The sequence below is a fragment of the Xiphophorus hellerii genome, chromosome 12 (assembly GCF_003331165.1).
Source record: "Xiphophorus hellerii strain 12219 chromosome 12, Xiphophorus_hellerii-4.1, whole genome shotgun sequence".
In the NCBI taxonomy this organism is placed as follows: domain Eukaryota; kingdom Metazoa; phylum Chordata; class Actinopteri; order Cyprinodontiformes; family Poeciliidae; genus Xiphophorus; species Xiphophorus hellerii.
Window position 1 is genome coordinate 15,120,776 of NC_045683.1, and position 26,783 is coordinate 15,147,558.

At 36.9% G+C, this 26,783-nt stretch overlaps 1 protein-coding gene across 5 annotated transcripts in view; it reads left to right on the forward strand.

The window, feature by feature from the left end:
* Nucleotides 1-26,783, forward strand: part of bmpr1ba (bone morphogenetic protein receptor, type IBa) — a 67,188-nt gene that overhangs the window by 29,367 nt on the left and 11,038 nt on the right. For 3 of the 5 annotated variants that reach the window (XM_032579135.1, XM_032579137.1, XM_032579136.1), the window contains one exon: nt 10,844-11,252. The exons of 1 other annotated variant lie outside the window; for it this stretch is intronic. In XM_032579135.1, the coding sequence (XP_032435026.1) occupies nt 11,147-11,252 (106 nt within the window). In that variant the 5' untranslated portion in view covers nt 10,844-11,146. Of the gene's footprint in view, nt 1-10,843; nt 11,253-23,671; nt 23,823-26,783 lie in introns of those variants that run through there. One more of the 5 variants, XM_032579138.1, reaches the window with a different exon arrangement.

Consider the following 26,783-nt stretch of genomic DNA (forward strand, 5'->3'; position numbering starts at 1 on the left):
CTCTCCTTTGAAGTGTTAAGGAAGATCTCTTAAGTCTTTTACATGATGTTTGTAATTGTTTGGTAAAGTCTATAAAGGAGAACACTTACAAAGAAGCACTGTTTTTCCAACCAGGTGGTGTTATCAGTCCTTCAAACTGTGGGCCTTCGGCTGCTCTAAATGAACTGGTATTATGGGTAATCAAGTGTTATGGAATGTGTGGTTACTGCATCTGTGTGTGGATGGATATCTGTCTTTGTATCAGTGTGAGTTCTCGTGTTAATGCAGGTGTGGGGTTCACAGACGGTTTGTAGGTCAGGTTAAAGCCCCTGGTGTCACCAAGCTGTTTGGCCCTAAACAAGTCCTAGAACAGGGAACGGTTTTTCCTTTTCTCTTCTGTTAATTTTTCAGATAATTTGTTGGTGCTTCAGATCTGTCACCCTGCATCCAAGAGTGAGTCGTTATATTAAACTGAAGGATTCTTGGCTTCAAAAAATAGCCATTTGTCTCAGAAACACGTGTTGCTCTGTTATTAGCGGAAGGCCCCAAAGACTACGGGTGAAACTAGGTTAGTGTAAAATGGTTAATTGGAATTACCAGAAGCCCATGTTTGTATGTCAGTCCTCATGACCTGTCAAAAAGAGTTACCAATGATCTAACTGTAACAAATGTTCCTTGACAAGTATAGATATTTAGATATTGTAAATTAGTTTTGTTTGCTTATTTCATAATTAATTTGCCACTGTCAGTTTGAGGTTTTAAAACTGCTTCTTCAAATTGTCGCTCTAGGTCAGCAACAAAACCGCAATTCTTTCAATTATTTTGCCTCATGACAGGCATGTGCCTCCTTTGCAGCTTTTTGAACTGTTTCCAGCAGGATTTTAGTAACTTCTTCAGTTCAGAAAAATCTTTGGTCAATATTTCCTTTGCATGACTCCAAGTCACACTGTTTGAATACAAATTTCAAATTGTGCTTCTCATATTTTATGTGAATTAAACTGATTGTATGAAAATACTTCCCGGTTTTGTTATTGAAACCATTGAGAAGTTAGGTCACCTTTGCTCTCTAAAACCCTGATTATATTTGTAATATTCAAGATATTTTTTCAGCATTAATGAAAATAATTGTCTCACCTATGATAAGAGCAATTAGTCCTGTTTTTTGCTGCTACGTCTACTCACAAAGTGTAGTTTTGTTCTAAACTTCGCTTTCTATATTGATTTGTGTTTTTCTTTTCATTTTGACATGTTAACATAAAGCTCATATGTCTTGTTTTATTAATGTATCAAATTACCTGCTATAAGAATGAATATATAGTTATACAAAAACTGGATGTCACTTGAAATCTTGTACATAGTGTAAAATAATCAATTTCAGATGTTTTGAGATCTAGTTGATCTCCTTTGCAGGCATTAAGAACTGATTAAACCTTAATCTCATGACACCACACATAGCAAAATAAAAATATTAAATCCTAGGTGTCTGACATAGGGGACAATTGGAATGTTGTCACGATGTTAGATACTGACTTTAATTTAATGGATTAGTTTAGTAAGGGAAAAATAAGTATAAGAACCAAAGTAGACTTTAGTTGGATTTTTGAAATTTTAAGTGAATTGTTTTTCTGACTACAACCAATCCATCTGTTATTTTACTAGAATACTTACTGATATTTTTGTTTTTTTGACACCTCTTAGATAAGATCTCAAAAACATTTATTATCTATTCAGTCATGTCGTTCATAAATAAAGTTTGTTAAAGTAAAAATAAATTGCATTTTTGATTTACAACCTTTATTTAGTTACAGATGGCAGTCAAAATCCACGTGGGTGGGTGGCTGCAGCTTCTGATCCTCATTGTTTGAAAAGTGGATTTATGAATCACTATAGTAGGCAGAGACGGATCCCACAGAGTAGGTGGGACAGCTCTTACTCTTTCAGCTCCCACTCAGGATCTTTTCTGGGAGGTTTTTCTACCTCGCCATGCCATTGTTGACATTCCACCCATTTGACCAGCTGGACTCTTCTTTAGCAACCCTGATTCCCTCTGTCCTACTTCTACACTCACAATCAATTCACATGCTTTTGTGTGTTTGTTTTTACAAAAATCTCAAATGTATTAATTCAATTTGTTTTACTTTGATATAATGGGAAAATTGACTTTAAAAATTATGTGCCTTTTAGTCAACTATCAGGATATTTATCATTTAGAAATATTACTCTACATAGCGCTTTATTTAAAAGCAAAACTAGCTATCTTTGCAAGAAATTTACTACAGCAATAAACCACACATTCATTATCGCATTGGGATTAGAAGGGTGGATCGTCTGAAACAAAAGTTTTGGTTTCTGGTCTTTCTTGTCATCCCTGCCAATAATTATATGCTAGTTGTAAGATGATAATGTGACTATTTCAAATTACTGCAGCACACTGTAAAAGTAATTCCCAATCAATCAATAGACTTTCATTAAGTTTAAATATTTCAACATCTGCCTTGGAGAGCTTCTGTGTCTGCTTGCATGTGAATTTGTCTTTAGTGTTAATGTTTTAAACATGCCTAAGCTGTTTTGCTGAAAGATTTCAGTTTATTTTAAAGGGAACATTTTAGTTCATACTTCAGTAATTTGAAGATTAAAGTAAATGCAGAATTTACTTTTTTGAAATCCAGAAATGGAAGAATATAGTTTGGGATTGAGATAATAATCACGCCTCCCCCTAAGGCCGGCTGCCACTGTTTCTGTGCTGCCTGGCAGACTAAGGTGTCTCATTTCTTTTGGTTTAGTGGTCACCTAATCTTCCAAACAGAGCAGGAAAGGTTCATTTCGAAGGTTAGAGGACCACCACCTCTTGAGTTCACCTAGAAATGAACATCCCTCTTTATCTTGCAGTAGAGTTCAAGAAAAAGCAGTAAATGGGTAGAACAGCTTTGATAAGAATGAATGCAAGTTGGGAGATGTGAAAGGTAAAGCCATTTTGTCAGTATCAACATGCAAGAGTCAGAAAGGAAGAGCAAGCTAAAAGGAATAGTGAAGTCTTTCTAAAGTTGCTAGAGTTAATTGTGAATTGAGTAAAATCTGCATTTTGCTCAACACAGGAGAAGAAAACTTCCTCACTTTTCCTCACCAGTCAAAACTGGTGACTTGCCAGTAACCAGTTTTGACTGTGCTGAGCTGAGAAGTAAGGGTGTCGTGTTCTGTGTTTTCTGTGTGTTAATTTCGAGTGTTCGGTGTCTCTGTGTTGTCCTGTTCTAGTGTCACCTGTGTGTCTGTTCTTTGTCGGGTCCTCGTCTAATGTGTTCCGAGTCCTTCGTGTTCGCCATTCGTTTTAACGGTTGCTACCGGCGTCGAGTCCTGGATTCTGCTCGGCCGTGCTGCCCGTTGGTTGGACTGTGTTTTCGTTATTAAAATCATTTATTCATCTTACCTGGGTCTGCTGCGTCTGCCTCACCACCCCTCACCCGCAAATCGTGACAAAGGGTGCAAAATATCAGGAAACATGTAAATGTGATATGTTGCTCAACATTTCAATGTGGATCATGTTTAACCCACATTTTGCTGACTGGTTTCTTTCTTTTCCACCATTGCAATTTTCCCACCATTTTTTGTCTGCTTTAGCATCTCAGCCAATCAAAATATTCATTCTGTGTGATCTTGACAGGCATTTGAGACCATCAAAGAAGCCAAACGATTTCTTAATCATTTGGCTAAATGATTAGGAAATTCAACTTAATTACCACTATTACACAATGCAGGGTATAAATATATATATATTTTACAAAAAGAAGTGCAGTAAAACAACAAAAAAAGTTCTATTATGGCATGCTTTTGTAGAAGTGAATTAAATGACAGTGGCATTCGGGGGAATTTTCATCTTTATTATGTTTCAGCGTGTCAAATTATGTTTTAAACTGTTTTTTTGCATTTCTCTAGGATGTTTGGCTTTATTTTTAAACACCTTGTGAATTAAGAAAATAATCAATTCCAACAGTAATGGCGATTTTTGATATGGGCCATATGGGCAGTTGCCCCGGGTGGCATTTTGAGGGAGAGGGCATAATCCCCCTTTTTGAAAGGTATTTGTTGGATGCTTCTTGCTGAGTCAAGTTTAGTTGTATTTCATATTTCAGAAATAATTGTTGCCTTAAGGCAGTTCAAAGTGTTTTACATGATTGACCAAAACACAATACAGCAAGCAACCATGAAACAACCAACAAACATCTCATTTGTTAAATATCATCATCAAAATCATCAACAGTAATCATAATCAAATACACACCAAATATATCAATCATTGATTAAAAACATTGTTCCAACTGTTTTTAATCAAAGGCAACTATAAACTGGTGAGTTTTTAGCCTTTTTCTTAAGTAACTCACTGGTTTGGCTGTTTTGCATTTTCTGGAAGTTTGTTCCAGATTTGTGTGGCATTATCACTGAATGAAACGTCTCAAGGACCAGTTTGGAAACATATGCCACCGTTGGTCACTCTGGCTCATTATTATACAGGTCTGTGCATTTCCTAAGTGTTTTGAGATGGTTGCTTTCAGTAAGGCACTTTCCCTGATTTTAAAAAGATTGAACTTTTGAGTTTCTAACTAAGCAGTCAGCATCCAGGAACAATGTTCCCAAACTGATTCTGCTGTGAAGCTAACTCCCTTCTCCCCCTACTTTAGCACAAATAGCAGAAATTCTCTTTGAGCAATGCAGACATAAAGAAACCATACCACAGGAGGTCAGAGGTGAAACTGTCACTGCTCCATCATCACGCCTTTCTTTCCACTCTGGGAACTAAGCCGTTTTAGGTGTTGTGATAGGTTACAAAATGCTTTAGTGGACCCCAGGCACCAGACCAAATACTGACGACAATGTTAAACACCTCTGACCCTTTCTTACTCTTTATTTTTCTTCCCCTCCTCACAATTATTTACTTTGTGGAATAGTCATGCCCTAAGACTATTTTATAATTATTACTTTAAACATCTGTAGGTTAAATGTCTTTATCTACTAATGTGAAGTACTGAGCAACCAAACAAAAACAATTTTCCTCATTGCAGTGTGGATTTTCTCCAGGTGGAGAATTTCAGAGCAGAAATGGTCCATAGAAAAGGAGGAAACCAGCTCAACTCCCACACACAGTGTCTCTCTTGTTCAACAAAGCATTCAGGCAGAAAGGATTGCTATGTAAATGCAGAATTGAATGGGAGTGAACAGACAGGTTTAAAGTAGATTATGTTAAACTGCTTGTTAGTTTAAAGATAAACTGAAGTGAATAGATGGGGATTAGCAGATGTGCTGCTGTGCCACAGAGGTGTTTCTCAAAGGCTGACCTAATCCTCTGTCTCCTTGTCAGTTCACATCAAATAAAAGGATAATGGTTTCTTTAAGGGAACAGTGAAAAGTAAGTTGAGATGGTATAAATTAGCTGACTATGCATTTTACATGGTTTAATGTGACTTAAGCAGTTTAATTGAAGATTATAGATTGGGCTTTCATTCATTTTAAATCACATAGGATGCTTGTCGTTCTTCACAAAGAGGTGGAATGTTTCATGTTTCTTTATAAAGACAGAAGGAATAGATATTTTTGTTGGAACATTAATTTCCCACATTTTCTTTTGTGCCACAAGCATAAAACATATCATTAATCTGAAGGAGGCTTCAATGCATTTAGCAACCTTTTCTGATGTAACAAAGGTGTTGGGTTTTCCAGCATCACTAGAAAAGATTTGTCTCTCTCACCACAAAGGTTGTCCCCATTGACAAACTGCTAACTAGCAATGTGTCATGCTTTTTATAATATAATATCTAAACTCAAGAGAATAAGGACAAATGTCCTAAAGATTCACCTTCTAAAAAGACAAGATACTGAAGTATAAATTTTAGCCCTAGTGAAAGATATTATTATTTTGTTGTGTTGTGTCAGCCTGTCAAAAATAATTCAGAATTGCACATCAGGTAAAGTACTGACCTCAGGCATTAGCTGTTGTTTTTCATCCAAATGAGCAAAAGCAGTTTGAATGCTGCTAACCTATGAGACAGAGAAACATTCCTGCTGAAGACTCAGATGTAGGCAACTTCATTTGTGGCTTAAAGTGGAAGTTTTTCAAATAATGTTACTGCTTTTCATCCTCTACTCATCTAATCTCTGAACTCTCACATCTGCCCTAAAGGTTGCCATGCGTCATTTTATCACTTGTTCATCAGAAATCATTGTATTAAATGAGCGTATACATCCACCATTCTTTATAGTTTTCTTGCCACTGTCCTTTTGTTTGCCTCTGTTTTTTTTCCTTTAGTTTTACTGCTCATCCTTTGCTTGTGCCAGTGTGAGCCATTTATCATGCACCCAGCATGAGGGTGACTCCTGTGAAGAGAAGCAGGCGTGTGTTCGTGTGCGTGCTGGGGGTGTGTTTGTGTGTGTGTGATGCATGTCTGTGCTGATTTGCTTGAAGACAAGATATCATATGTAGATCAAGAAGTGACCCCTTCAAAAACTGTTACTTAAAGGTATTGAAGACTGATGCCCCATGACACACACAAACATCCACACTCACATACACAGTTTCGCAGCTATTGGGGGCAAATGCTGTCACAGTTTTTAAAAGGCTTCCCGCAGTTAGACATGCTTGAAATGACATTCTGGTTCACCAGAGAAGGGGAGTGAGGGGAGGAGTGTAGCAAAGAAAGACAGAAGCAAGGGGGAGAGAGGACAGGCAAATTTTTTGCTTTACAAAAACTGAAAAATATGCAATAATGAGTGAAATAGCTTAATAAGAAGAGTGTAGAGAATTTTTATTTTTATGTTGATGTGAAATAAAATCTCTATCAAAATTCCCAATCTAGTATTTTGATGTGGTAATATTACTATCAGCATATTAGCAGTAAATATTTTTTTCCTGTCTCTACCCATACAGATTTCTGACATGCCAATTCTGATTTGGACTTTTTATTCTAAGAAATATTGTATGGGCTCTGCCTACTGTATATAGACCTGACATCTAATAATCTATGAGATTTATCTGCTCCAAAATAGATAAAAATTCTTCGATGACATACTCACTGTCTTTGTAGTTTGAAAGTTATGTCAACAATAGAAATTCAGCAATCGTGTTTCTTTGAGGTCTGACCTGTTGATAATAATTTTAACCAATTCAGATGTTGTTGTTGTTTTCCTTTTAAGGGATCTAGTACATGAAATAAAAAGCAAACGTATTGCATGTCTTTGATAGGAATAGTTTTGAATCCAACAGAAAATTTATGGATTTAAAAGATCATTTGTATTTTCAAATCAAATCATAACTAATTTTTTTAAAATTGTCTTTATCAATTTTATTTTAAAACTGCCTAAATGGACTGAAAATTGTCTTTTTTTTCTCAGTTAAATACTCAGATTTTCCTTTATTTTGCCTGTCTGCCCAAAATGAAAGTCAGTAGAAGAAATATTGGGTAGTTTGAAGAATCTCTTAACTGATTGGTGAAACTCATTTTGTACTTCTTACTCTATGTGCAAATTATGACTAGAATTTCATTGAAAATTGGAACAGGAATCTGATCTGTTTTGCTTAAACTTTTAATCTTGTATACAAAAGGTTGGGAACTGCTCTCTATTGATAAAGTAATTTTAATTTCTTTCTCCAAGGAGAGATAATTAGTCTTATCCCTATTCTTTGTCTTTACAAATGAAAACGAACAAAGAAAATAAACTGTAAGCACATATCTGTTTCATTTACCAAAACTTTAAAAATATTGAATCAGTTTCTTATATAGTGATAGTTCAAATCTGTGATGCATTTTTTTCATGCTAAAAGGAAACTGTTCAAAGCAGAAACATACACACACATACACATGGAGTTTTGTCAGCAGTAAATGCCTTAAAGGCAAGAGGATAGCTCTGGAAAGGAAATGGTCTATTAGAGTGTCTCAGCCCATTTATTTATTAGTATAAAAGCCTCAGGCCTGTATGATGTAATCTCTAACAGCGCCTTTAAAGTGTCTCTGCCAGCCACCTGAACAGCTCACCACTGTACGAAGAGGTGTTCTCAACATGGTTTTATAAAGTATCTATTTCTAGATACAACATTTTATATTTTCAAAAATAAAACTTTGCTCCCTGTAAAAAAGAGTGAGACATGATTCTGACTGATTATGGGAGGAGAGTCTGGAGAGTTATCAGTCAAACAACCTTTAGTGCAGTTTGATTTAAATATCATTTTGCATATGTCTGAAATTACCTGTTCTCTAATTACAGCAAAAGGTCATCATCTTAAACTCAACACGTAGACGAGAATGTAGAGATTATAGCCAAAAATTGTTCTGCTGTATTCTCTTTATGTACGTATTCAATGAAGTTGGAATTTGTTTTTCAAGCACTGCGTGTAAAATATAGGACTGTAGAATAAACAAAGAATTCTAACTTTTTGAATCTACAACCCATTGTAGTATCTGTTTTTGTGGACAAGTTCCTTCACTGCCTGTGGACGCCTTCCTAGTGAGGTGTTGCAGACACAACAAGCAACTCCAGTAGGTTTTTCCGACTGGTTTTTCCAGTCGGAAAAACCTACCTGCTCTTTTTTAGAGCATGTTCAGCACAGATGTGACATTATATATTACTATTATGATGAATTATGGCAGTAGTGATGGAAAGAAATCACAAATTTGTTTCTGTTATATGTTCTTATTTCAGAAGACACAGGTAGAGGCCTCCACAATTTTATGGCAGCTTTTATCCTTAATGACTACTCAATAAACAGATTGTGGTTCGTGAGATTGATTATGTGTCTGGTGGTCAGCACCACATGGGATGCTACTCTCAGTACCCCTTCAATTCTATATTCAGTTAAATTATTAGTCTGCAGTATCATCTGCAGTATTACTGCAGACGACAATACTAGAACTAATACTAGAAATGCTGCAGCTATCTTATGTATCAGAGGTGGAACAGAAGCCAAGTCCGGAGAGTTGGTAGACTGCTTTGTGGAACTGTATTAGAACAATCATCTCATCTTAAAGAGAACAAAACAAAGGAATCAGTTGTGGATTTCATGAGAAACAGAAATATGTGAAACACGAGTTCTACCATTGGAGAATATGTGGAAGCTGTGGAGGAATAGACGTATCTTGGTGGTCACCTAGATTAGTGTTTCCCAACCCTGACCCTCAAGGTGCATTCACTGCCCTGCATGTTTTAGATATTTCACTGCTTTAATATTCCTGATTCAGATTATTGCAGTTCAGCAAATGCTTGTTAATCAGCTATCAACTGAAATTAGCCCGGGTAAAGCAAAGAAACGCCTAATACATTCAGGGCAGTATGCCTTGAGGGCCAAGGTTGGGAAACACTGACCTGGACAACAGACTGGAGTGAAGACACAACAGTGAAGTTGTATACAAGAAGTGGCTGGGTGAACTGTACTTCTTGAGGAAGCTTAGGCCGTTCAAGGTTAGCAGAAGATGTTGCAGATCTTCTATAAGTCTGTTGCAGAGAGTTCAATCCTTTCTGTCTCCTAGAGCAGCAGCATTAGAGTCAGTGACTTGAAAAAGCTCAACAAAGTGATAAAGAAGGCTTACCTTGGTCTGGGAACTGGATTGTCTTGTGAAGTGAATGCTCCATTTAGTCCTTCATTTAATAAAAGAGCAGGTCCTTCACAAGATTGTGACACAACAACAGTATCTTCATTCAGAGGTTTTTCAGATCTGATGTAGTACAAACTTCTACGTGAGATCCAACCACAGCAATAGTCTTTTATAATGAGTGCGCAGAAAAATAGATACTAAGAGTTACTGCAGCATTAAATTTCCCTCTAAGAATAATAACGTTTTTTTTAATTAATTGAATTGCATTTGACTTTCTGTCTCAACGTGTTTCCATTGACAGTTGTTCTGATACCTACTTGTGCTTGACACTTATGAAATATTGTAGATAAACCAAAAGTAGCAACATTCTGCATGTGTCCTTACATCTAGGAGACATGCATAACTATGTTTCTTTTCCAAAGATTCGGATTAGTTTAAATATATATATATACAGTATATATATACAGTATAGACCAAAAGTTTGGACACACCTTTTAATTCAATGAGTTTCCTTTATTTTCATGACTATTGACATTGTAGATTCACACTGAAGGCATCAAAACTATGAATAACACATGTGGAAATATGCACTAAACAAAAAAGTGTAAAACAACTGAAAATACCCCTTATATTCTAGTTTCTTCAAAGTAGCAACCTTTTGCTGTGATTACTGCTTTGCACACACTCTGCATTTTCTTGATGAGCTTCAAGAGGTAGTCACCTGAAATGGTTTTCACTTCATAGGTGTGCCCTGTCAGGTTAATAAGTGGGATTTCTTGCCTTATAAATAGTCATGAAAATAAAGAAAACCCATTGAATTAGAAAGGTGTGTCCAAACTTTTGGTCTGTACTGTATATATATATATATATAAATAATCAAGTTGGATATACAAAGACTGAAACAACAAAAGTATAACATGACCAGTAGTGTAGGTTACAAGCCTCCTGACAAAGTCAGTATTCAGCTTGCCACTGCTCAAATGCTTTGTGTAATCAATTGTTGTATAATTTTTTAACTCACACAGTACAGGCAGAAGTTATTTTGAGCAAAATCTGCAGTTAGACTCAGAATCTTTCAGATAGTAGTTTGTGTCTTGAGTATCCTCCATACTCCTAACTTTTTCTAAACCTCATCTTGCTTATGTCTTCTCCCTCCCCCGTTTTCTTTCCATCTCTGTGTGAGTGAATATCTGCAGGCGTGTGCGTGTGTGTGTTTGTGAGTTGGTCAGCCCTCCCCACAAGCAGAGTAAAGTTAACTCCCCCCCCTTTCTCCCTCTCTCCCTGTCTCTCAGCTGGCCTCACTGCTACTGTCAGACCTGGTTGGAGGACAATCGGCACCAACGGCTGCTGCCGATGCTGGTGTGTTTTGTGTGGTGTGCTCTTTTTCACGTTGTGACGGACCCACACACTCACACAGTGGCTTGCATGCCTGATACTCCCCCTATGTCCTGCTCTCCCTCCCTCTCTGACACATACTACACACACTCACTCAGAGGGGGAGCCAGTGGTTGTGAGCGTCAGAGCCTGGCGTGTGGAAAGAGCTGAACAACGGAGCGCAGAGGAAAAGTGAGGAACACAGGAGGGAGACTTGTACCATGCCAGAGCAGGGAGAAAAGCCGAGGGGCTGCCTCTCTCTCTGTCTCTGGAGTCGGAGTCCTCTGTTATTGCTTGGACTGTTTTCCCTCCAACAACAGGCCAACGGTAAGTTACAGTGAACTTTCTCCACTCACTGCTGCCCTCAACACTTCGGCTGTTTCTACCTTGGCTTTGCAGTGATGTCAGTCTGCTGCAGCTCATTAGATGGGCTCTTTGAAGCTGTTACGTGTTTTTTCTTGAATGTGTGAACTAAGATTTTTCTTTGAGTTGTGACTTTGATAAGCACACTTTGGTATGCAGTGTCTGTTTTCTGCAAATAATCTGGGATCATAGTGAGTTTTATGAAACATCTTAAAGTTGCGGTAGTTTTTGTAGAGGTTATCTGAGACGCAAAATATTTGATAGTTTTTTTCATTCATGTCTGCACCCAGTGGATCAACTTATCAGTGCCAGTTCTTCAGAAAATGTCTTGGCAGAATTCGTTTTTCAGCATTTCGTACCATATGTTATAGCTATGCATTTTTGTCTTTTTAAATAAAAGTAGGCTGGGTATCTTTTTCACAAATAGATACCCAATAGCAAATGTATATACAGTAAACATATATTTGTGACAGTTTTAAGAAAATAAATTAAAAAACTTATTTCAGGCTTTCGGTGCACCTGTTCTTTAATTCCAGAATAAAGAACAAAAAAAAGAAAACAGACAATCTTCAAAACAGGCAGAGAAATGTTCCACCACACATCAACAGTTGTTATGTTTACTAGCATCAGCTGCATTGGTTACTTCCATGTTTGGTATCAACAGTGCGATATTTGAGGTGTTGTAAAACGAATGTGTCAGTTTTATCTTTGATTTATTGTACTATTACACATTTAGGAAAAGTTGTACTTTTGCTTTTACAACCTTTTAAGCTTGTTATATAATTTTATAAGCTTGTTGAATACATTATGCTTGTTTAATTAAAACTTAAAAATAAGCCTTAATTAGTTTTAAATTGCTTTTTAATTTCACTAACATTTTTCTTGTGAAAGAAAGTAATAGGATTTGGCATGACCCAAGCAGACTCCCAGCCTAGATGTGATTGAGAATTTTTATAGATTATTGTGAGACCTCCCCGCCCCGAAGAGGGGCCGCTCATGCCCAAAAGTAATCAGTAAATAACAGTGGAAACATGTAAAAAGCTGAACTGCAATTCTTAGGATGTTTTGATTGGTTTAATTGCCAGAAACATTTCAGGATATCAAACACTTTGAAAAATCACAATTACAATGTGTAAAGAAAATATTTTTCTGGAACAAAATTGAATATCTTTTTACATAATTTTGTTATTATACTTTTTGTTATTTGTTTTTATAAATACCTGTTTCATTTCAGAAATGAGCTTCTCAGTTACATGAAAACAAATTAAATTTAAATATGTCAGGTTATGAATAATTTTAGCTTTTACTGTAAAAAAAAATTCAAAGATTTCTTTGTCTCTTTGATTATGTTTATTCACTGCTATTCTATTTAAAGAGATTTATTTTGAACACGAGCAATTATTTTAAGTCAGCAAAGGCTCATAACTTTTACTCATAGGTGCTGAGATTGTTGTGTGCTTCTGCCATCCCTCTCACATGTCTGTCTTTTCTGCAAATGTCACTTCTGGGTTTTCATCTGTAGTCCAAACCTTTTGCCCAGAGCTTTTTGAGATGCTACAGCAGTTATTAAGAATTCAATGGCAATTTCAAAACTTACACACAAACGCAAAGAGGGTTTGAATGTGACCAGTGGTCATTCTGTCTCTGAAGAGTTCCCAGGGAATAAAGCATATGCTAAATCTCACATTAAAATTTATATTTAGTGGGAAAAAATATACACATTAAATGAATTATCGCATTTCTATATCCCAGTTCTTATTCAATAAAGAATACTTGTGACACGGTTTTGAATTTTCCATGTATAATCTTACTCCAGAGCCTTTTAAGGAGTGAAAAGGATTGGTCCTTGATTTGTGCAGATTTGAGCAGAACACTCCGGATGTTTAAAACAACTATTCAAAATTTCATCGGACTTTGGTTCTGTTTCCTCTGAATTCTGCTAACACTACAATATTTCCTGCTTTCTCAGGGTTTTTACCCAAATCTAGTTTATACCAGTTAGAAAGCCTTACAATACTTTGTGGATGATGAATACGCCAGTGCTTTTGTCTTAAAAAGCTTTAGATAAAAATAGCAATAACTTTGTATTATCAGACCACCAACACAGCCACAGAATTACTTCATAATGTTTTTCAAGCAGAACTTGTGCATTTCACTTTTGTGTGTTAATAATACTTTACCTTAATATGTGCCACTTATTAAGGTCATTATTGATAATCCTTAAGACCCTTTAAGAGTCATAGCAATCTTCTACACTATCATTGTAAGATGAGGTGTGTCCACTTGGTTTGGATACAGCGTTTGTAAAGTTAGGCTTTGGTCTTAATTTGTCTTACCTGTCCCATCCATCCATCCATCTAGCCATCTTCTAACACTGTTGTCCCTAGTGGGGTCGGGAGGTGGTGTCTATTAAGCTAACGTTCCGGGCGAGAAGCGGGGTACACCCTGGACAGGTCGCCAGTCTGAGACATAGACACAGAGACACACAACCATGCACACCCCCGCACACCCCCACACACCTAGGGATAATTTGGAGATAATTTACATAACAGTTATGTTTTTGGACTGTGTTAGGAAGCAGGAGTACCGGGAGAGAACCCACGCATGCACAGGGAGAACATGCAAACTCCATGCAGAAAGACCCCGGGCTGGGAATCGAACCCAGGACCTTCTTTCTGCAAGGCAACAGCTCTACCAACTGCGCCACTGTGCAGCCTCTTACCTGTCCCAAACATGGAAATTACACTCTCATTTTTTCCCTGTTACTGGCACATCTTTGCTATTACAGGTGCTGATTAAGGTTCCTATTTGGTTATTAATGAAGTGTAGTGAGGTGCTATGAAAGATGACAGTGTTTTCTTGAAGTCTTTAAAATGTACAGTTATCTTCTCAGCAAAAAAATTAGGATGTGAAATCTACAAGAACACTATTCTGTTCAATGTGTCTTAAAGGCTAAATAGCGTGCAGTACTCTCTGAAGCACTGCAGATCAGGTGTGTTTTTGCTTAAGCTCACCAGCCAGCTACGCCCATGTGCTGCCGCCACATCACACCCTCAAGCCAAGAATATTTAAGTCAACTACCAAGAGGCTGTGACATCCTTGCTTGGCATCTCAGAGGCATAACAGTGGCTTGTTGAATTTTACCCTCTTTTCCATCGCACCACAAGAACCAAATTTAGTCCTTTCTAGGGACGGTGGAGATTTAGATTGGAACATTAAATGGTTCTGACTTGACATTAAAACCTTATCATATTTGTGACCTGAGAGGTTGCTTTGTTATGAAAGCTGAATCAGGTCACTCGTCTCAATTTGATTTAAAACCATTTTGTTCACACTTGCAACAGCCCTGTGCATTTGTTGACACGTTCAGTAGATGATTGACTGGTCTGGAAACGGGATCATTCAGTGGTTGACACACAGATGATGGATTGTTCTGACAACACGCTCTGCTCCGACTGAACAGGCCAATATTTGTAAGAAAGAGAGAAAAAGAAAGAGGGACAGTAAGAAATAAAAAGCTGACATAGCTAAAGCAGGTGTTTTATTTTCACTTGTTTGTTTTAACTGTCTGCCCACACTCCCACTGTAAAACAACTCACAGATTCCTTATGAACTGAATTATAGAGTCAGCTGGTTGTTTTGCAGTTGAAGACAAGCTGCTGACAGCTCCTCCGTTGTGCCTTTCAGATGAGCACAGTTTGCTCTTTGGCATTTTTGTCATTGTCTCTGGAGCAAACAAATAAAAGACCTTGTAGCCATTAGTTTACAAGGAGACTGGAAGCACACTGACTTCATTCACTTTCGGAATCACACATGCACATATTTTTTGACCTTCCACCTACACCCGGCTGTAGTCCTCAATGTGAGTTCTGGGAAGTGACGAGGTAGTGCGATAGCTTACATTTCATTGTCCTTGGTGGGAATAAGCACTACTGTATCAGTTTTCACAGTCAAAGCCCCTGCCAGTTGCTTTGCTTTTGTCACTGCTCTCTAATAAGGCTGTTGCACATCGCAGGGAAAATACTCAGTTCTAAAGGAATAAAACTCTCATTAGCTTCTTTTGTTTTGTGCAAGGCTAATTATGTTGCTGAACTTGTAATTTCTGTAAAGGTGTTTAATTCTTTTCTGAGAATTTTCAGAAAGATCAATTCGCTGTAATTGTGTTCATGATTCAAAGATTTTCATCTTCGTCTTTTGCAGCATGCAGGGAAAAAAAGAATTGTCATTGTAGAAAGTAAACTGCAATATTTTTGATCAAGAATTTTATTTTTATACATTTTTTAAGAGGCACTATGCCCTAGAGCTGCAACTTTTGCTGGTTCCTTGGTATTCGGCAGTCTAAAAGGTTTTTTTGTTTTTTTTTTGCCAGGATGCATTCGTTCACTTGATGGAAACTGATATATATTAGAACCACTAATGTACAGGCTTTAGGGCTGAGAGGTAAAGTGATTATGTCAGTTATAGGAAATGTGTATAAAGTACACTACAGTAAACTCACACCTTAGCCCTTTCCTTATCACATTCAGTAGTCAGCTGCTGGATGAAATTACCAAAACAGGGTCTAGAGGGCAATTCGGTAGAAGTTGAGTATGACATCCGAAGGAGAAAGCATTAACTTGTTTACATGGGCCTAATGCAGCATGTTTCCCATAGAATGGCTGTATAAACATTGAAGAGATGGTTCTATTCAGATGACCTCTAAAATGTTCAGTTAGTGGAAGTGTGGAGAGTTTGAGACTGAGGGGTATTGTATGCTGTAATGGATCCAGATCGGGTAACTTCTAGCCCAGTCAGATTACCAGTCTGGCACTGACTTCTTAAGACGCAGCTGGAGAGGAAATTGTGTGTGTGTGTGTGTGCGCATAGAAAGACATACTGTGTGTGTGTGGAGTGTGTGTATGCGAGATGGAGAGGGGTAGAGAGTGAGAAGATTTTTTTTTTTAATGTGCACCAGTCTGAAGTATAAGTGAACTTTCTGACTGCTTAGTATCCCAAAATATGTTAAAATTTAAAAATGTCCCACAGGTTATTTGGTAGAAGTAGTGGATTTGAATCTGTTTTGTTACATTTAACAAAGAGTGAGAAAAAATAGTTTCCACCATCTTTGTCTGGCAATCACAGCTCAGTTCAATTCCAAAATACTTTGTTAATCCCAAAAGAAAATTGGATAAAATCTGAGCAAGGAAAAATTGGAAACATTCTGCCCAGTTGATCAGTTCTTGTCTATTTACCAATAATAATAATTATAATAATAATAATAATAATAATTCAAAGCTAATTTGAGTGTTGTTTGAGCTAGAAAAATAGAGTGATATTTATAAATATATTTTTGAGTAATAATTATTTTTATGTGCCGTTTATCAGCATATTAAAATTTTTTCAATGTCCCACGACTCCTATTCACCTGATATAACTTCCATAACCATGCAAAAATAATATTAAATTACACCACACAAAACAGTCATAAAGGCACACTGACAAGTATTTAATAGATGACCTTAAGTTAATGCAGGGTGATGTAGTTATGAAGTGTTTTAACTATTTATTGTTAATTTTGCAGGTAAATATTAAAAGTAGTAGTTGATTTAAAAAAAAAAAAAAAAGGTTACTGCTAATATGTTGCTGGTGGGCTTAACCAGAAATGGTCCAACAAATGAAACTCTACTTGGGGTCTCTTCCTTCCTTGGGATGGCTAAATGATCAACTAGCAGAACGATTTTAAGCAAAGGAACGAGAGACGCAAAATACGTTTTCACATAAACTGCTTGTTTGCAAATTTTCAATTAATGTAAAGTTTATATTTATATTAGTATTCTGAAACATTTTTCACATTAATTATATAGATGTCTTGATAATTGTTGTGAGCCCAAGTCCTGATAGTGCAGGCTGCACATCATGGTAAACACAATTAAGTGATGGACAGATAACAGGTGAGGAGGAGCACAGCATAGCTGGCTGTCACAACTGTAGCACAGAGGGACTAAAGGGCTTAGAGTTTTCCATGCAGTCATGCTCCCTCGCTTTGCCCCCTCCTTCTTCTCTTGGCATCTGAATAGATGTATGCCTGTCTGTCCGTCTGTCTGTCTTTTATACAGAAAAAGATCTATCAAAATTGACAAGGCCTCTTGTAAAATAAAAAACAAAAAACACATTTTTAACTCAACCTCCAGCTGTCTCTCGTCTGCTCATTGGAGTTTTAGTTTTTTGCATTTCTTAGAACAAAATTGAAATTCTCAAAACTGCTTGTTCAATCTTTAAACCATTTTGTCACTTGTGCCCTTAAAAATAGCAGTTTCCTGTTCCCCTGAGCAAGTTGCAAATGCTTTTTTCTTTACATCATGTAAGTGATCATGTAATTGTCTGCTTTTTTCTACATTTTCAATTTATTTTGTCTTGTAGAGCAAAATGTACTGTATGTGTCTCTGCTGAATTGTCTCAACTTCCACAACATTTAAAAATAATTTCATTGTACAAGTCTTAACATGCAAAATGCTTCAACAGTTTGTCATTATATGTGAGGCATTTGGCCATACATTTCTGTTACACTTTTTTCTAAATCTGTCCTGAACTGTCACGTCAGAAAAATAAATACATTCACCCTGTTATTCAGGGTCATTTGTGCATATCAAGAGTTACTCTTTTAACCAAATGGCTTTGCAATAAAGACAATCATCATACGCTATGATAGGTACCTAATGGGTGTCCAGATGGGAATGGATGTTGAGTGTGCCTGCTTACTGTGTGCAGGGTTTCAGCTGGCAGCATGTTTGGCCAGTGAGATAGTTAAGAGAAGGCCTGGAGCCACTGATGGGTGATATGTGACTAAGTTAATGGGAGGCTAATCAGGCATAGGAGACAGTGAAACGCATTCAGCTTTAAACACACATGAACTAACATAGTCACTCTCCAACACATGAATACACTATAATATCCACATTCTTCACATTATCAACGCTAGTGCTGGAAATATGGTGATATCCCTTTAATAACCACCTACACTCGAACACATCTGAACTCGTGCAACCATGCACACTGAATGGAAAGTAATTGCTTGAGTCATTGCAGATGACTGAGACACCACAGACCAGAACTTTTAGAAATAAACACATAGCAGCTGTAATGTTAACACCATCAGCGTTCCTTCTCTACACACATTCTCTCTCTGTTCCTGTGGTACACAGCAAGACACTAACCAACACAGAGACTTTATTTTTTATGTTTTGTCCTCAGCGGGAGACAGTAGATCTTAGACTTTCTTAATTTATCATCGAATTTCTTGTTACAGCACTTGTAAGATATGTTGCCAAGATTGCTGAGTGACGTTGCTGTTATGTGTTATCAAAGTTTAAACAGTTTAAAAAATCAATGGTATTTTTGCTTTGTGCTTTTGCATTGTTTCTTAACTGGATGTTGTCAAACTAAACTAGTAACATATTTTTGGTCTCCTAATGTTGTGGCAGGATATTTTGTTCATCATTTTTACAACATTACAATTCAATAGATTATTGATCTTTACTGTCATTCACTTGTGCATACTTTAAGAACATGCCAGTAATATTTTAATTTCAGATTTGCAGGATGATTTGTATTATTTGACCAGGTTGGAACTTTAACTGCCTCTCAGATCACCCTACATTGTTATAAATAGGACTTTATGATTGACTAACCAACACAAGTGTTGGGGCCAGAAAGAAAATGTGACTATCTGCTAAATTTGTTTTTCACCAAAGGTGTAGAAGACGGTGGCTAAGCATCTAAATATTTTCTCATGTGCTCAAAAGATATTGCTACAAATGCTTTCTTACTAATCCCTAAACTGTTCTGTCTTGACCCTTAATTTAGTCTTTTACTAATTAGACAAATGTGAAGCCTAACATGTAGCATGCCAGCTAAGGTCTGTATAGAATCTTGGTTTAGCTGAAGAAATTTTTGGAATATCTTTGAGCATTCCAAGGTTTGAACTTGGGGTGAACTTGCTGGGATGCCATTCAAGACAGATTGGCAACTGTCTTCATTGTTTTCCAGCTGTACATATTTTTTCACTGTAAAACAAAAAATTCCAAATTGTTCGAAAATGTTTTATAGCCTTTGTCGATTGTTAGGGACATTTCCCCTTTTGTGTTTAATACACACCTGAATTTTGCTTAGACATTTACTGTCATCAGCAGATATTTCTTTTAAGTCTCTTCCAATGAAACCATGTTGTGCATGATTTTATAAAGTTGAATTTTTTTAGGGGGATGTATACTATTTTTGCTTTTAGAGCATATGTGCACTTTTAGCATGGATTCTGTCCAATCTGTTTAAAATGAGACCCCATATCCACCTAATCAGTAACAAGGAAGAGCCACTCTGCTCTTTCTGAAGCTGGTGTTGAACATTCAGTCTGAAGCTCCTTTCCGACACCCTAGAGTACTCAGAGTAGCTTCTGTCACGGTGGCTGAGGAGTGGGATCAACTTGTAATTGGAGCAAAGTTTTGCTGTTTTCCTGAAGATTGGGACTGCAGCCATTGTCTGTCTTGTTAAAGGTGTTGTTAAAGTCTTCTGTGTGACAATAAAGAAGTGTTTCACTCTCAACCGTCCCACAGTCACCATCTAATGGCAAATTCATTCACGTCAGATAACCTGCCTGGGGAGATTTTCAAAAATGTCAGTGATATCTGTACTGACAATTGACTGACTGTTCCTAAGTCCTGCCTTATTTTTTAAATTTTCCTATTGTGAATACAGTTTTAACTTTTTTGTGTGAAACACTTCATTATATTAGTTTTTTTTGTATTTCTCCTGTCACTAATTATCTAAAATTATGTCTCTTAATATGCAAGTACATCTTCTGTTATATTATGAATCTTTGATTCTTCATTCCACTATTGTCAAAGTAGCCATTTTTGTTTCAGTGTAAAACCAGAACCAACAACCAACATTTGTAACTCTGCTAGTTAGGTTAGTGTGACCCATGTGAATAATCTAATCTATCCCCGTCACTGTAATGAAGCTTTGCATGTGCATTCCTGTTGAACAAAGTTAAACTTGTGTGCAGATTATTGAGCTTCTAAATATTTCTTACTGAGAAATGCTACACTCACTTATCTTTTTTTTCTTTAGGCTTGTCAGTTATCATAAAAACTTATTTTCAAATTGGTGTAACTAATTCATCAGTTTGTCTGCGAATATTTCTGAATGCTAAATAGTGCCTGTTTTTTGTGTAAAATCCTACACTTGAAGATATATTTCCCATCGGCAGCTTTTTCTTTGTTTCCTTGAGGCCTTATTTAATCTGTTTATTTGCCACTTTTTCAGATAAAAATAAAGTGGTTTATCTTATAAAAGTACAAAGAATGTTCACCATTGTTAAACATATTAGCATAGCTATAAGTTTACTTTTTTTCCTTGAATTTGTGCTTGGTTTGGTCACAAATACATCGTAGCAAATCATTATTATTAGTGATTATATTTAAGGTCAGCCAATTATAATCTGTCACCTTAGATATCATCAAATCTGTCTTGAATGCTGTTAGTGGTGGTGAAGTTCTTACTAGGAAGGAGGGTCCCAAATCAGATTACACGTAACCCTGCATACAACCTTGGGTCAGCACTATATATATGTATGCATAGGTATATATTCAATTTTAGCAAAAGGTGCATAGTGTAGAAGCTGTAGATCATAGCTGGCGGAGAAGAATAGTGTCTGTGTAAAACACTGATGCTGCACAGACCCTGTGCCTGCTGTGTTTCTGTGTATGTTTTTTATATAAAGCATTCTTATGTGACACACACATTTGTCTGACAGAGCACAAGAACAGATGCTGTAGAGTCCTAAAGTGGATCTTTAGAGATTCTTATGGCTTTGTAGCAGCAGTTTGAAATAACGGCACTGAATAAACAATAGCTTTCAAACTTCAAAGTAAATGTGTTCTTAATACAGCCATTCTCAGCTTTAACAATATATTGGATATAAAACGTCTCCCCAGCCCTGCAGAAATACCAGGTTTTTGAGACATAAAGTCTGACATAAAGATCCATTTTTAAAAAACATTTGTAACTGTTAATGGGATATACATCTCAAATAATTCATATGAAAAAATATAACAAAAATAAAAATAATAACAATGTGAACAACATATTTTAACACTTGGCTAAACCACCTTTCAACTCAGGTAGTTCAGGTCTTTGTTAGAGGTGTATGAGTTTCTTACATCTCAACTTTGTTGTATTTGTCCAGTTTACCTCACATAAACTCTTAAATTACTGACTTATTCAAGAAATTAAAATATTATTGAAACTTTTTTTAGTAACTTAATTCACTAAGTGGAATTAAGTTATACCAATTAATTACATTCAGTTAGTTATGCTTTAAACACAGCGACTTTTACACATAAGAAGCAAAAAGTCTAGAAACTGCTTCTAGAAGAGCTGAGCCATCATTCAGACTGGGGACTGACATTGAATTAACGGGTTATTCACTATATGGTTTGCGTGCTTAAAGGTGTGCACACTGCAATCAGGCTTGTCCAGCTTTTTATGTACATATTGTTTTTTATCTCACACATTTACTTGTTTTTCAGTTGAATTAATACAAATTTTCTGATTAAATTTTCAGCACTTTAAACAACACTTTTATTATTAATCTTTTATTACATTGTTAAAATATATTTTACTGACTTTTATAGTCACATGTTTTACTAAAGCTTTCAGTTTTAGACTATACTGCTTGGTAAAATTAGGGCAGAGTTTAGGAGATGGATTTAAACCACAAGCATCACACTTAGTAACAGTACACACCCACAACCCACAGATCCAGCCGGATCCCCGCTGTCTGTGAATTGATGTGGGCTGTTTTGTGATGAGTAGGAGCTCACAGATGGCAGCGAATAGGAGAAAAGGAGCTTTTCAGGAGGAGACCAGCTGGTCCTCTTTCTCTCTCTTGCTTTGCTCTCACACCTCCTTCAAGGACCGCTTCATCGTTCCTGTTATTTCAAAGGGAACACTGATGGCCCTCTGGAATTCACTCAGAGTTCCGGCATCCTTGTGTATCTGTCAATCAGGCCCATGAAAAGGAGGTCTCACACATAAACTCAGACACACGCCCCTCTGGTTGAAGCATAAAGCAGCTACATGACAGCTGTAAAGCCCAAAAAGCGTGCTGGATCATTACCGCATCATTCATCAGTGTGACATAATGAAGGAATGCTTGAAAAGCTGTTGATAATGTTCCTGCGGTGGACTATAGAAGAGCTGAATGAAACAACATCCATATTTTTTCATTCTGATTCTGCAAAATTAACCTCAGTTCTGTCTGAGCATGAAAACTATTTCTGTCTTCTTTTATGGACAATTTATCCTAACAGGTTATGGAACTTGTCATGAATTGCGGTGTGGTGAGGTGGTGAGGCAGAGGCAGCGGACCCAGGTATGAGGAATATGGTGATTTTAATGAGGAAGCACAGTCCATACAACGAACAGCAGGCACATGGAAACACAGACGACGAAGAAGCTAACATTGACGAGGACCCGACGAGGAACAAGGAACACAGGTGGAGTTAAATACACGGGAGGGTAATCACAGAACGAGACACACCTGGGAACAATCAAGGGGAGGACAGGACAACGAAGAGACTCAAGGACACAAAACACTCTAAATGAACACAGAAAACACAGATCCTGACAGAACTACTTAATAGAGGTGGTGTAACGCTACTTTCAAATATAGTAAATTCTTATTTTCATAGGATTTTCAGTAGGAGTAACAGAATATAATGTCTGGTAGATTTCAAGTTGACTATTATTGAATGGTTGAAAAGATTTACAGAAATTGACTCTGAAACCGGTTACAGTCCTGCAGAGCTTTACAAAATCTATGACACAAAATCTCATCTTAATATTTACTTTTTAAATCTTAATTCTTTATTAAAAATTATATTCAGTGTTCTAGAAAAAATTATAATGTACTATTACATTTTTTTTTTTATTTAAAGAATAAAAAATCACTGGAAACAATACAGTAAGTTAATTCATGTCCTTTTCTTCCTGGCTTCACTTTTTGCCACTTGAGGTGAGCTAACAAAACCAGAGCAGGGACGCAATTTAACAATTATTCTATTTGGGTGATAATGTGCAATAGTCAAACTAAGCAATTAAAATGAGCAAACTGTGTGAGGAATTCCTTTGTCACAAACTTGAAGGCCAAACACTTGCGCACAGCCAAAACATCTACACTGGCGACCTTGGCTTCCCAGCATCCTGCATGCAGAAATCGGGGTTCATTATCGCATTCCTCTGTATGTGGGATGGCTTGGCTCATCTCTGCACTGACAGGAAGAAGGACGTGGAGTTAAGAGCAGGAACTGAACGTACTTAGCTGTGGACAGAAACACAAAAGTTAAGAGAGGGAGTAAAAGGCGGAGAGAAAATAAAGAGCGCTTTTCACCTTTCATGTTTCTTTTGCTGTGCAGAGCATCCTGTCAAACACCTGGAAGATTAACTGCTACTTCAGCAGGATGAGGGAGGGAGGTGAATGTCAGTGTGGTCAAATGAGTAAGTCTTAAGTGGAATCTTGGGGCAGGCGGTGTTTACACGGGGCTCGGTGAAAGGGTTTTTCTGGTTGGTCTTGTTTGACATGGCCATGATAACTAATGAATATGTTCCCTGTTTCAGCTCTCCTCTGTCTGTCTATCTTACTTCAGATCTTGTCTCTTCATCATGCTCCCTCACACACAATACCTCTCCCCTCATTCCACCTCCTCTGTCTATTTAAGTGTCTTTTCTTTCATTTCTTTTTTAGCACAAAGCTACATCTATGGGAAAGAAAAGGCTAAAGGGTTTGTAGGTTTGAGGGGGATGCTTTTTAATTGCGTGTTGACAGTGGCCTCCAAATCCTGCCATCAAGCCAGGAAAAATAGTCTTTAGGGTAGACCTGAGAACTCACACTGGCATATGAAAGGCCATTTCAGTCAAAGGGCTTGAAACAATTATTGAGGTGCTGGGAAACTTAGCCAACTTAAAGCAATTATAGACATTGATACAAGTCTTTGAGACCACAATCAGACCACCACAGAAGGGTCGGTTTATGTTTTATTTTTATGTGTTGCTAAACTGTGTTTTCCAGCTTAAGATGAAACTGTCTGGTCAAAGTTTTCAGTGTATCTTTAACCGGTCTCCTGCGGACAGGTTGGAAAGGCTTCTAGAAAACACGCGTCACCATTTTTAAAGGTAATCTCTATAGTCCAAACCAAGCACATTCATAGGAGATTGGAAACGCTTTTAATGGTCTCTACAAATAAGATGTTAGTGTTGGAGAAGAACTGATTGTTTTTCTGCAGCCACTTCCAACTTTAATTTTTACCTGCTGATTGTTTTTCTCTGTAAACTTTAAGAACCAGTTAAACGATAGTTTTATTATTGTGCCCCATTTAACCGATATACCAAAACTACTATAGAGTCTGCAATATTTTGTACGAACAGAAGTTTCTTCAAGAAAGTCTTATTTTCAAAGATATAAAAGTAATCCTACCATTATTCATACCACAAGCAGTTTTTAATTTAAACTTCTTTTTTTTTTGATTCATTCATCAATCTTGTTTTATAAAGAAAATAACACGGACACTTCTCAAAAGATAATAAATCAAGTTAAAATGATGGTCAATGTTAGAAAAAAATATATCAAAACTAAAACAAATTATATGTTAAAATTTGTTTATACACTTCTTAATGATTAAAGATAAACTAACTTTTTTTTAGCATTACAGAAATCATAATCACACGCTGATGTTGGTTTAATTAAAAAGTTACCTTACACTTAAACATATTGTACATATAAATAGTTTTAAAAGTACCAGACTTCACACACAAAGACACAGTCTTCAATAAACTTACATCTTGCTCCTGCTGATGGTGAAATGTGAAATTGATTTTTTAAATTGTAGATTGAGTCATAACTTGCGGTTGCTGTTAATTGTTGTGTGAACAAAGCTTTCACACAAAGTTGTTTTCCTACTTAATAATCTTTGTGTCTTGCTTTAAATACTGATCCTGAATGACTAATGTTTTATTTAGACCAGGCCACATTACACAGACAGAGAGTAAGATTCAACAGTCAGTATAGAATAACTTTATTTGTTAACATCATTGTGGCGACTGAAAAACCCTTAGGTTATTAATTAAAAACTTGAACAAACAAGAGAATAATGCCTATTGCCTGTAATACCATTTTGCATGCACACAAAAACTGGTTATTTTTAAAAATATTGGCCATGCAAACTGCAATTACACATCTCTCTGGAGGGAGAATTGCAGACGGGACATCAACAGGTGGGAGATGAGTTAATTCATGAGCTTTAATACAGATAATTTAAAACTGTATTGATCAGGAGCCAAGCCTACTTGAAATTTTATATTTCAAGTAGGCTTGAAATATAAAGTTTTAATATGTGGCTATTTTCTGATAAACAATATTCTTACATACACTTCACCTCCCCACTACAGCCAAAAAAGGCATACGTAAAGGAGCCCCTGATCACTAAAATATAGAAAAAGTCGCATTAACTTATTTCCTTCACACAGATGCCGTAATGGACGTTTGTTTTTTCCCCTTCTCTTGTAAATTCTTATACTGTGGTTTCTCTAAGTGGTAATTGTTCTGTAAGAGGTTCTCTTGCATATAGCAATGGTGGTGCTCTGCCTGTTTGTGTCTCTCCAAGTGAAATTCACACACATATAGTCACACAGGCATGTGGAGAGCAGCAGCCAAGTATCCCAGGTGCAGACTTGGATGTGAAAGGCTTTGTGTTTTGTCAACAGAACAGCAGCACCTCACATGACAATCCACTGGACTCACACTGGGAAGGCAGAGAACAAATTATAAGACGAAGAGAAAAGGAATTTCACAGAATGAGATCAGAGGGATTTGTAAGATAACAGCAACAATGAGCAAACAAAGGAAAAAATGATTGGCAGTTTAGTTGGGAAAAATGGAAACGCCTAAGTATTGGTTTACTAAACCAAGTGAGGAGGAGAGAAGCTGTCAAACAGCGAAATATATTAAGTGAGGAAAACATAGGGGTGCTTGGCAATAAATGAAACACAAAGTGACTTAGCATTAGTGAGTGTGCTCGAGAAATGAGAGGGAAGAGGGCAGAGTGAGAGAAAGGGTGGAAAAGGCCAGTGGCCTCTGCTCTGTCCCCTCTGTGTGCTGCTAAACTGCCCACCAGTTCCCTGCAGCTCTGTCACTTCTCGTTTGTTAATCCCCTGTTCTTCTCCCCCTCCTACTCTTCCTCGTTCCCTTTCGCTCAAATCGGTCAATTGTTAATGTGACCTCTTTAAACCCCACCGTCCCTCTCTTTCAGTTTTGTCAACAAATTACCCATGTGTACAGGAGGGACATTTAGGAAGGGGAAGTGCTGGAAATTAATGTTCAGCAATTCATTGAAAGAAATCCCAAAAGCAATGTTTGAGTGGAGAACAAGTTGTCTTTTTAGATTTATTTTTAATTCGCGTTAA